This window comes from Dunckerocampus dactyliophorus, chromosome 6, assembly GCF_027744805.1.
Source record: "Dunckerocampus dactyliophorus isolate RoL2022-P2 chromosome 6, RoL_Ddac_1.1, whole genome shotgun sequence".
NCBI lineage: Eukaryota > Metazoa > Chordata > Actinopteri > Syngnathiformes > Syngnathidae > Dunckerocampus > Dunckerocampus dactyliophorus.
The window spans coordinates 32,972,765-32,985,644 of record NC_072824.1 but is presented as its reverse complement, the minus strand read 5'-3'; the positions used below and the strand labels follow the sequence as shown (position 1 = coordinate 32,985,644).

The 12,880-nt window shown below is 41.7% G+C and overlaps 1 protein-coding gene across 1 annotated transcript; it reads right to left on the bottom strand.

The window, feature by feature from the left end:
* Nucleotides 1–392: 392 nt before the first annotated feature.
* sp6 (Sp6 transcription factor) lies at nucleotides 393–12,829 on the bottom strand. Its single transcript, XM_054779205.1, has 2 exons — nucleotides 12,636–12,829; nucleotides 393–3,544 (listed from the first exon to the last, which is right to left on the bottom strand). Exon 2 carries the CDS (start codon nucleotides 3,455–3,457, stop codon nucleotides 2,555–2,557), a length of 903 nt encoding a protein of 300 aa, XP_054635180.1. The 5' UTR covers nucleotides 3,458–3,544; nucleotides 12,636–12,829; the 3' UTR covers nucleotides 393–2,554.
* Nucleotides 12,830–12,880: the final 51 nt, after the last annotated feature.

The window sequence follows — 12,880 nt, the reverse complement described above, 5'->3', positions numbered from 1 at the left end:
TTACAAACATCCTAATTACAGTGTCACCGCTTTAGTGATCATAACTATACTTATGAATGATGATGATGATGATGATTATTTTGTACACCTATGGCCTGAGCTATGTCTAACACATTGTTAATGGGCAGTGGAGTCATTGTCCCACGTTGTAATTATGACCTACTTCATTTCAAAGTAAGGACTAATAACAGATTTCTGTTGTGTAATTGAGTGAAGTGCTGTAAAAAGCTGTAATAATAAATAATAATGCCCCATATTTGTTCATTCACAATTCTCACAGTAGTCAAATCAACAGGTAACAGGTGAGCCCAGCAGCATGAAAGCAGCATGGGGGGGGGGGGGGGGGGGGGGGGGGGGGGGGGGGGGGGCATGCAGCTATGAATCCAGCAGAGGAAGCTCATCTCACAAGTCAATTCACTCAACATTTTCCAGCAGAAAGACACTTTGACAAGACATGATGTGGTGTAACTGCAAATTTTAAGTGCAATATTGCATACTGTGTGTGTGCCTAGAATTGTTTAAAGTGTAAAACTGATATTAACGTGTGTTTAATAACTGTGAGAGGCACGTTATAGGGTTTAGAGCGCAAAATAGCACAAAATAACTGCACTGCTTGAGAGGGGTTTTGCTTTGTCAACAAAGTATTTAAATCTTGCCAATCATGTAAATAAAACCAAAGTAACTCACCTCTCCTTTCACTTTGCCAAAGTAGGGCTAATAGTGGTGAATGGTGGGCACACGTTGTTCAGAACATGAAAAATTGGCATTTTTAGGACTTTTTATGGGTTCGTCCATGGATTGCCATTTTTCACCATTCTTGGAACATAACCTGCACGTAAAACAGAGGGGATCTACTGTCGTTATTCTCCATGCACATATAAAAAAGATTTGTGCTTTTACTTTTGCAGAGCATCTTTTCTGCCATTTGGATCAAGATGGAACCAGGCATCAATTAATCGCTGAACCGATGATTAATCAATTATGCTGCTATTTTGGGTATTTGATGAATCATTTTTTCATTCAGCCTCTCCAGTGTGGATAGTTTTTAATTTCCTTAGTAATCAATGGAAGCAGACCTATGATCTTTGTGTCTCAGGCAAAACAAGATGGCATCCACACGCCTCACCTTTGAGTTTGAAAAAGAGCCATTGACATGTTTGCCTCTTTTCTGATATGTTGTGGACCAAACCGCTAGCTGTTTGTGTTTGGTTCATATTGATCTGGTCCGTCCAGAGCCTAACTGATTACTGGACAAGTTTCAGAGTAACCGATAATAATAATGCTTAGTTGCAGACGTAGTCCACCCTAAGATTCATATTTTCAAAAAGGTATATTTGCCCCACTCCCGTGTCAAACAAATCTCCATCCACATGATGGCCGCATTAAAAGACTTTCACAGGCTGTCACATGCCTTTTGGCCAATCAGAAGCCTGGAAGAGCAAACCACAGCTGACTTGGTCGCACATTGTAACTCTGTTCATCAATACAGTATAGTGAGATGTTCTTTAAAATAAGCCACACTTACCACAAAACATCGGGAAAGGTTTTGAAAGGTGTGCGCAAAAGTGCATAGAAAAATAGGCATTTTTAAAATACGGTAATCCCTCGCCACTTCACGCTTCCAATTTCGCTGCTTGGCTCTATCACCGTTTAAAAAAAAAAAATTAAAACAAATCATTGCAGCTTTGTGGTTGAGTACCGCTTATTATTAACAACTTGGGGGTCAGTATCTTGCCCAAGGACCCTTTGAGATGACTGGGATCGACGCAGGATCGACGCAGCAACCTTCAAGTTGGGAGACGACCACTCTACTACCTGAGCCATGCCTAAATTAAGCATTTTCAAGCATAAAAAAGGAAGTAAAAAACAAATATGAGGCAGTATTGGTGTCAGTGATACACTGATGAGGCAATAGTCAAGACAGGAAGTACTGTACAAACACTGGAAGTAGAAAAGGAACAACAACAAGGAACTCTCCCAATGCTAACGTGTGTAAGTCTATGTTATGTCTTATTTTCTTAATATGCCTTACTACATCGGGTAATACGAGTGAAAATGTGACTATAGGGGTGTTATTTGTTGTCTAGCGGGCTCTAATAATGTTAAAAACTTAATTAGAAGGTGGTAAACAGGTTTTCTACTCTCTAACTACGAAAATAGTCAATTCATAAATAAGGAATTCTACTTTGCGGAAATTCACTTATCGCGGCCCAACTAAGCGAGCAATTAGCCGCGATAAACAAGGGATTACTGTATCGGCATTCATGTGGACACGGCCTTACATCATCCTCTAGAAACCTGCTAACATGCAGATGGACAAACACAGAAACACCACAATTCCATTTCCCCTGGCAGAGGTCTGTACTCCACTGAGTGCCTTTCTATTCAATCACGGAGTTGAAGGTCCAGTCGATATCAATCATTTACCGGTGCGTATAAGTGTCTGAAATCATCTGTTTCCGTTTCTCAACCCAAACCGCTCAATGGTAAAAGTCTTATGACCGAAAGTGCAACAGATGGCAACCCTTGAAATAAAATTGCGAAAGGAGCTGCACTAGCCGGTCCCACTGGAGACTGAGGGGTCTATCTCACATTTCAACTTCGGTTGAGGCTCTGAGGTGTCAGGTGCTGACATGTTGGAGGACGACGGAGGATTTTTGGAGGCATGAAAGACCTTTCCCTCTCCGTTCAGCCTCTCCTCCCCATGCCCTGCCGGGGACTCATGTGTGCGCATGTGCTTGGCCAGGTGATCGCTGCGCATAAACACCCGAGGGCACGACGCACAGCTAAACTTCTTGGTGCCGGTGTGCGTCTGCAAGTGGCGCTGCAGTTCATCCGAGCGAGTGAAACGCTTGCCGCAGAAGAGCCAGTTGCAGACAAACGGCCGATCCCCGCTGTGCCAGCGTAGGTGAGCCTTCAGATGGGAGGTCTTGGCGTAGGCTTTGCCACAGCCGGGGATGTGGCAGTTATGCATGTGCTTCCTCCTGCTGTCGTCCGTGCTCTGACCCAGTTGCTCGGCATGAACGCAGTTGGGGCAGCGACACGCCGCCTGGCCGCCACCTCTGGAGGAACGTCGCTGGGACTTTGGACGGGACGAGACTACGTTCTCCTGTGGCTCCTCCAGCGAGAATGGTTCCTGTTGCAGGATTTCAGGAGGCATGGGCTCCATCTTGAAGCCTTCCTGAGGGAAGAGGTGAGAGGAGTGTGAAGGCGGTACGTGTTGCGGGAGAGGCAAGGAGCACAGCTGCGGGTCAGAACCATAGGAGGCTAAAGACGACTGCACGCCCATGGCGCCCCCTGGACTCGCGGAAGGCAAGCCTTGCCCTGTGTGGAGATCAATCCAGTTCCCTGGTTGAACATCACGCTGGAGATCCCACCACGAAGGGATGTTGTTAATGTCTTCGGCGCTGCCACTAGATGGTGCCGTCCGTAACCAGGACTCATAATGGTGGGCCATTGCAGGTGTTGTCGATGAGCTCAGAGTATCTTCTGGGTGATGTTCAGATGATTACCACATGGCTGGGAGGTGATGCACTATAAAACCCTGCAGACAGAAACAAGACAAATTCTTTGTTACGTGCATTCCATCAATGACTTCACAGGACCATGTGCAATGAGCTCATTCTTCTTCCAGGCGATGAAGCCGCCTTGACATTTCTAAACCATGCACAACAAATCCTCTTTAATGCAGCATTTGAATAACACCCCCCCACCCCCGGATACAGGGATTCTCACACTGCATGGTCGTGCAGACAGAAGAGAGGGGGAGACGGACGTGTCCAGACAGAGGCCTGCCACATGCATCCGCTGCCAGGTACTTCCCATGGAGGACAGTCAAAGGCAAGCTTAAAGAAAATAACATCATTGGCCCTGTGTGGGGGAGGGGGGAGGGCGGGAACAGAGCTGTTGACAGGGGCGCAGTTGGTAAAGGAAGAAGTTGCAGGGAGGTATGGCTGCGGGCCAAAATCTATTTGTACATCTCTGCGGCTCGCGGAGATGAGATGAAACCTGGCAGACAGGAGAACCTGTTTTTATGAATCACACTTGATTTACAACCACAAGCCTTCAGGCGACACACGAAAGAAGCCCCGTAAAACACTTGGCCTCAAACACACCGGAGGCACCAGTCTGATGACAAACAGCAGCCTGAGAATGAGAGTCCGGCCGTAGCATGCCAGCAATTTCCTCATGTTCATTTGCAGATCTTTGGTCACTTTTTGGCCATTTTTTTCCCACAGAAAACCCATCTCATTCACCTTAAGTTGGTAAGGTAACATACAGTGTACTGCATATACTTGATAATACATTTACATGCACTGCATACATGTACCACTGTTAAACAACATGGTTGTCTTTACGCTTCACTCAGAATGTTTTTTCGTTAAGCCATGAGATTTTGCACTTTGTTCGGCAGTCCTTGAACGCACCGTATCTGTGCTGAGACGCCAACGTGAAACATACCCTATTTTCAAGGTCGCATCATGGTGCTGCTCCTAACAACATTAAATTCACAAGAGAAGAAGACTACGCCAAGGGAGGGGGGCGCTGTTTACACTAACAAGGACACAAACTAAAGCTACAGAAGCTGAAATAAGTCACTTTTTAAACGTACCTGTTTAATAAATGTCAGAATGTTCTCAAAGTAGACACTTTACATACTTGGCATGACGCCTGGACACATCCTGGTGTGTAGAAAGGTATCAAAAGGCCGCATTTTAACCCCGAAATTTCATTTTTTTTATTCACAAATGAATGAAAATAAACTGAAAATCAGAGGTGTGTATTTAGTTAGTCACTATCTGACACAGCAGCTGCAATCTCCAAGCTAGACATAATTAAAAAACACTGCTGTATAAAATACCACATTTCTCAATCCACACAGGTGTCATCATGATAGTTGCACATTACTTACAGACACTAGCCTCTAAGGCAGAAGCATATTAGAAAGTATTCGGTAATTTAGTAAATTAAAAAATATATGTTTTACATATAAATCACACCAGAATATAAGTTGTAGGACCAGCCAACCTATGAAAAAAGCGTGACCTATGGTCCAAAAATATGGTATACAGTGAAACCTTGGTTTTCGTACGCCCCAGTTTTTGTATGATTCAATTTCTGTTGAAAATTTTGCCACAGTTTTTGGACAATATTCCACATAACAAACTCGTCCTCTTGCCCGGTACTGTATCGTTTTGCGGGATTGAGTACAAAAACAAAGCAACCCTACACGTTGCTGACTCACCATCCATGCTTTTTTTGAATGGAGTGCAACTGCTAAATAACACGCAATGGGGCCAAAGAACGTTGTGGGTGGCAGCAATTTCATCAAGAAGGTGAGAACCACGACCGCATTCGTCTTGTCAGGATGTACGGTAAATCCATCAACAAGTTCCAACCATTCCTCATTTATATGATTCTGCATGGTTTTCTGCATCCTCAACTATAAACATATTTTTTATTAATATATTTGGGTGTCTGGATTTACATTGTTTTGTATCGGAAAAATTACCTTGGTTTTCACGTTTCGATTTTCATTGAACCTTTTGGAACGGATTAATGATGAAAACAGAGGTTAAGCTGTATTATATTTATATATATTTCATCATATATTATTACTAAATTGAAGTATTTATTTGTGTTTGGTTTTTTTTGGTCTTTTGTTAAAATAAATGTCCAACACTACAACTCATGGATCTCCTCCACAGACTCCTCTATTCCTCTTTTTGCTGTAAAAACCCTAAGATAGTAAACGTTAGTTACACATAAATATACAGGTAACTAACGTTTACTCATTTAAGCTGAACCTTGTTGTTTTGATGAATCGAGTAATCGGTTAGGCCCGAGACGGCCGAATCAATCTGAGCCAAACAGAAACACGCGTTCACGGCCCTATGAAACAGCCAGGCATCGACACTAAATCAAGCAAACTAAAATAAAATCAACAATAATGACAAGTTACGTGCAATGTTAAGAGTTCTGTGCTGTCCAGTTGTCTGTAAAGCGTCAGGCACTGCATGGGTGGGGACAGCTACGTTTGCTGATATTCTTCTAGCTACGTTTGCTGATATTCTTCTAGTTACGTACGCTGATATTCTTCTAACGACGTACGCTGATATTCTTCTAGCTAGGTTTGCTGATATTCTTCTAGCTACGTACGCTGATATTCTTCTAGCGACGTTTGCTGATATTCTTCGAGCTACGTACGCTGATATTCTTCTAGCTACGTTTGCTGATATTCTTCTAGCTACGTACGCTGATATTCTTCTAGCGACATACGCTGATATTCTTCTAGCTACGTTTGCTGATATTCTTCTAGCGACATACGCTGATATTCTTCTAGCTACGTTTGCTGATATTCTTCTAGCTATGTACGCTGATATTCTTCTAGCGACATACGCTGATATTCTTCTAGCTACGTTTGCTGATATTCTTCTAACTACGTTTGCTGATATTCTTCTAGTTACGTACGCTGATATTCTTCTAGCTACGTACGCTGATATTCTTCTAGCGACATACGCTGATATTCTTCTAGCTACGTTTGCTGATATTCTTCTAGCTACATTTGCTGATATTCTTCTAGCTACGTTTGCTGATATTCTTCTAGCTACGTTTACTGATATTCTTTTGGCGTAGTTGCATATTAAAGAAAACACAGCTCTGGCATTGGGATTTTAGCGGTATCGGCAGTAAGGCTGCAACCAACGTTAACTTTCCAAGTCGATCCATCAGAAGCTTGTTGTTTTGATGACTCGAGTAATCGGTTAGGCCCCAGACGAACCAAACACAAACAGTTAATAGTTTGGTTCACAAAATATCAGAAAAGAAGTAGAAATGTCAGTCACAGATTTCCAAAGTGAAAGCTGATGTGTGTGAATGTCTTGTTTTGCCTAAAACACAAAGATAATAGCTGTGCTTTCATAGACGACGGAGGAAATTAAAAAAATATTCACATTTGAGAGGCTGAAATCAGAGCATATTTATGTTTTAGTACCAAAATAGTTGTCGATTAATCAATTAATCATCGATTAATTGCTGCAACTCTAATACACGCCACATCATTATTAAAAGACACATTTTTGCTTATATTATATTATTTCCGATGGGAAAAACTGCCCTGTTTGTTGTCGGCCCTTTCGGAACGAACTGATAACAAAAAGGTTCCACCGTACATAACGTCTACACGTGACTCTGATTCCATCTGTTGATGGATCATCTGGCATTATCTTTCATTAGTGGCGGGTTTCTATCATTTAAAGGTGTGGAGCTGGGGTGGGTGGTCTGGAGGTGAATCTACCGTAATCTATTGGTAATTACAACAGTCACATTGCAAATGTTGATCCGAAATCAGAGAAGGCCGTCAAAGTCAAGCTAGCAGGAAGGTATGGCGAGGCAGGAGCGAGCCGTGTGTCAAAAACAGGCATTTTTTTACTCATTCAATCCCAGCCATTTTTCTAAATTCAACCCCTTCAGGACCGGCCAGCTTTCCGTTGTTTTGCAATCAGCAGTCGAACACAGGTAAGTTTCAGGAAAATATCAGTTCCCAACTAGAAAATGGAGAAAAACAGCCTTTTGTGAAAAGATACATTAGAAGCATAACTTTCACTTTGACCAAAATGTTTTGCTTTTGTGACAGCTCAACTATCTAAACATAAACAATACAAAAAAACGGGTTGTTTTACATCAAAATAACAATTTATTTGCAATGCGTCTGTGTAGGCTCTCAGTTGTACAGGAGTTGTCCATCGACTATAAATATAGTCACTTTATCTAATCCTCTCCTGCCATTAGACCACTACTCCGCCCAGGCTTAGTGTAAGGAACCAATAGGAGGAGGGTGTTGGCACACCAATTCCGCCCACTCTTACTGTATTTAAGGCCTAGGCTACCAGCACTTATTAGTTTGCTGACGAAGCTCTTCGGATGAGGAGCGAAACGTCCGACACCTTCTTCACAGAAGTACAGATGACGTCTCAAGAAGCCTTTTCCTCGATTTATTTGCAAATATAACACCATGAACCATTTACAGTTTTCACATTTGGAACGAAACTGTGCACACGCGTGCTGCGTTTTTGCATGCGTTTTCCTGCAACGCGCAACTTTCTGCATGCTACACTCCTCCATGCTCTTCCACATCCTCCTCGCTGTCGAGGGTGTAACCACACTCAAAAGATCCATGCCGAGCTCTGATCAAATGCACTTCTGCCGCCTTGTGGCCGTTTTGATGGCTTACAACTGCTTGAAAAGTTACCTCTTTTTTGCCTCTCACGCAAAAAAAAACATAAAAACATAGAAATACGTCTTTCGGAGCAAGCGTTTGGGTTTAAAAAAATGTCTAAATGTGTCTTTGGTATTGAATGAGTTGATTATTCACCAATCTTTGCCTTTTGCTTGTAGTCCCAGATCATAACCCACCATGAAAAACATGCATCTACTGTATTTCAATACGGACATTACGTTCTACACCTCCACCCTGCCCCTGGCAACATTCCATCCATGTAGACTTCTATACGCCTTAAAAAGTGTCAATCAGCGGCAGGAGGATGAGCTGTGATTTCTAAAGGTGACGCAAAGCTTGTTAAAGCTGCAACATGCTTGTGGGACTTGACGAGGAGCCCAAAGCTGGCGTGTGCACGGCCCCGAACAATAAAGTCCTCGCCCCAAACTGTCTTGTTGACTTCCAACCCCCAACCCATTCCTTCTAGATCTCCAATTATCTTTACAGCAGGAAACAGTAAAAGAGTCTGAAGCTCGAGAAGGTAAGTATCTTGCTCTGAAGATTGCTTGGAATGATACCATATATGACATGGGGAGACGTCCAGCATGTCAGCTTGATTGACAGTGGTATTATCCCCTCCGTACGTCTCAATCTGTTGTGTCAGTATGAACAACGACAAAGCATTTCGCTTCCTTGTTGAAGGTCTAGTCAATCAGAGACACTCAGCAGCGGTGGGAGAATCCATCCAAATATCGATAGAAAGTATCCGATCCACACTAGTGGGATGACAGATCTTTTTATTCATCTGTGTGAGCAAATTGTTTTTGTTTATGTTTACTTTATTTTGCTAAAAAATGTAGGTAATAAAAGAGAATAATTGGACTATTTTGTTGATATCCATCCATCCATTTTCTATACCGCTTCTCGTCTTTTAGGGTCGCGGGGGCATGCTGGAGCCTATCCCAGCTGACTTCGGGCGACAGTGTTATTGTATTTACGGGGACTTTCAAATAAATTCAATATCTTGTAAAAGTTATTTGCTTTCGGGTGTTTAATTATGGAGTTCTTTTTTTACTACAGTGTGAACCAGTAGTTTACAATATACAAGGTAGTCACTTTATGACAATTTGGATTGATTTGTCAAAGCTGTTTCAATGTACTGAGAAGCACTTGTATATATTGGATATTGCACTGTGAGACACTTTGTTTTTATTTGCCTAAATCACTAAATCCTTCAATGATTCTGAAACATTTGAAGTAAAAAGTATATCAACTCGGTATCGAATCAATACCAAGATTTGCAGTATCGCCCACCCCTGACGGATTGTACACGCAGTGAAATTGTAAGGCAGTTAGTTTGGAATTCCTAATGAAAGGTCCAGCAAATTTATTTCATGTCGGCCTGCAGCCAAACGACCGCTCTGTAATTTTTTGGGAATGTGACTCAGACGTACGTGGAAGTAGTCACCCCGCACTCCTCTGTCACTGACCGTAAACAACCGATGCGTCCTCCTCCTCCATTCTCCAAAGCGCTGGGAGCGCTGAGGGAAACAGCTGGCACAGGGAAAAGGGGTGGGGTCGATGGGGTCGGGGGATGGGGGAGGGTGGGGGGGTGGTGTCGAGCCTGGGAAGAAGAAGATGCGGCAACGCAATGACAGACATGGGACCATAAAACCTGCCTGGCCAAGACCCGGCAACGGCCCCCGCTTTACAAGCCATTGGAAGAAGGACGGGACTGTGCGCACTGAAAGGTGGAAACATTTGTGTCACGTGAACCTCCTGGGAGCCAGCAAAGAAGTTTTGTCCTTATTTCCACTGCAAAACACTCCACAGTGCAAAAGGGCTGTGGTTTGAAGAAGACATCACGGGCTTTCTTTCCGGTGGCATGTGCTTTGTTGGGGATTGTCCAATGACATTGAGGATCCGTCTTCCCAAACTGGCTGCTTTTAAGTTATTTATTTATCCAGTTACAGTAGTCCCTCGTTTATCACGGTTTATCACCCAAAGAACAATTCCTTATTTATAAGTGGAATCTTTTCGTACTGCTTTCCAAGTACAGGTTTTAACATGATTAGAGCCCTCTAGACATGAAATAACACCCCTATAGTCACCTTTACACTCCTATTACCCAATATAGTAGACATAATAAGAGAAACTAAGACATAAATAAAACTTGTGCTCCTATGTGTTGCTGTTAGTGTGTCCCGGTAGCGAGCTAGCGAGAATGCTGCTCTGTGGAGCACGTCATTAAAAAATGTATACCAGTATGATCCGATATCTCACTTTTATGACAATATTCGGACATCCCTATATAAAATAATAAATAAACACATTTTCTGACAAAAAACAACTCTAACTATTATATTATAACAAAAAAAACTACAACTTTTATTTTCCTGGGTGGCAGGAGGTTAATACTGTGTGAAAAAGAGTCTTGTATATGGAATAAAACAGATAAATCATAAAATAATAAATACCTGTGTACAGTAATAAAATATGACATATACAACATATATAATGTGATATAATAATGTCAAAATATAAATACAATAACGCATAAATAAATATGAAAAAAGATCAAATACATAATAAAAATACAAGAAATAAAAAAATCATAATATACAATTTTTTTTAAAAACATATCAGCTCAAGTCAAAAGATGACTTTATAAGTAGTTTGTTTACGCCACAAGGGGGGAGGAGTTGAACAGAGGTCAGGTCTTGCCTGTAATTACCGTTCAAGTGCTTTTCTATCAAAATTAAAGCTTTTGGGCTTCTTGGGAATAGTCATCTTTATAGCCAAAAACCTGCAGAAAATGCTGACAGTGCAAAGTTAAACAGCAATTTTTACATCTGACGGAAAGACTGACAGTAGAAATGGCTGTTTCTACAAGATGGAGAGAAGGTAGTTTGGGTGACGTCGTCGGTGATTTAGTGTGACACGGCTGCATAAAATGTTTCAGCAGTTGTCAGGAGAGGACTTTTATTAGCCCTTTTTATCCCCTAACCTGCCTGTGGGGAAATGCTGGATGTATGTTGATTGATAGGCTGCTCCCTCCACACTCACGAGTGCATACAATGCCCAAAGTGTGGCAAGGGGGCCATGTGTATACTTTTTTTTTGTAATATTCAAAGAATACAATTAAAAACCTACTAAAACATCAGGACATTACAAAAAAGGTTTAGGACAAACACTGATAAGAAAATGTCACGAGAAAAAGTCGGTGACAACGGCCCAGCATGCATAAAAACGTCGGTGAATTTACTTATTTTCCCTCATTTGCCCTTAATTTTCCAAAACATTTCCCTTGTTTCACAGTGCAAATGTTGACAGGTATGATCTCAAGCCGACATAATGATACATTTTTCGGTTATTATTTGTAAGCAAAAAAAAAAAGTTTCCGCTCATTTGCCAAATAAATACCTGAGCATGATTTTTTTCCTCATTTTCTGCGTTGTCTCATTTTTGCTTCGCTCTGTCATCAGGATGGGGCCCTTGGTGACAAAAGCATGGACTAAAACAAGATTAATCGAAACGGCAGCTGTTTTAAATATTTGTTGTTTTATATAGCTGTTTTTAAATGTTGATCATATTTCTTCGAGTACGTTTTGTGTATTTAAGTTCTCATCAAAATATAAAAAAATACTGCATCTATATCATTATATCAACATGAATGTATAGTATTCAAATTGAGGTTTTTTGCACCTTAATGTGAAAAAGTATCATTTATTATATTTTGTCTGGCAATTATGAATATTTTCTTATAGATTGGATTTGCTTATTTTTTTTTACCTGTGAGTATCCCCACGTGCAACTGGGATAGGCTCCAGCGTACCCCTGCGACCTCAGTGAGGATAACAGCACAGAAAATGGATGGATGGATATGCCCACGCCACATCATCATTAATAAATGCGATGAATTAAACAATCATTGGTACGAAATACACTCCGTATTCAAACATTCATTAGACAATGTTGACGTCAGTTTTACCCGTGCTCATGCTATTTACTCTTCATTCTTTCAGGATTTCATGAAGGAATTACTTATCAAAGTACCTGTACTTATTATTATTCATGTTTATGTCAACTTTTACTCCTTCCATCCAGTTTGTGTTTTGTGCTATGTGTTATAGGTGACAAAGCAAGTTTGTAGAATATCTAGTAATAATAATACATCTCATGAATAATGAATTCTTTCTATTTTTAGAAGCCAATAAAAGACGAGCTGCGGACCAAAAATGGCCCCCGGGCCGCACTTTGGACATTTTGGTGTACTTCCTCCTGACAGCGAGCAGGAAAAGAGCTTTATATCGTGATTGTCGACTTTCGTGACAACGTATTGAGCTCTTTAGCAAGTAAAAGTGAATTATTACAGTCGTGATAAGTGTCAGTCATTGACTCTTATTTCAAGAGTTACCTGTTTTGCTCTTTGAAGCCGCGCCTCGCCGCTCTTATTTTGGAAACCGTCCCGGATAAGCCTCACTGTTTCTCTTTCCTCAGTCGTGAAAAGTCCGCAGAAGAACGCGTTATCCTCAGCGAGATAAATGCGATGAGGATTCCTCATTCTATTGTCATGAGAGGCGATGACGCACTCGTGGTGCGTTTACAGCTGTGGCAAACTTCAGCGCAGCGCGTGCGTCTTCAGTGAGTCCCGGCCCCGCC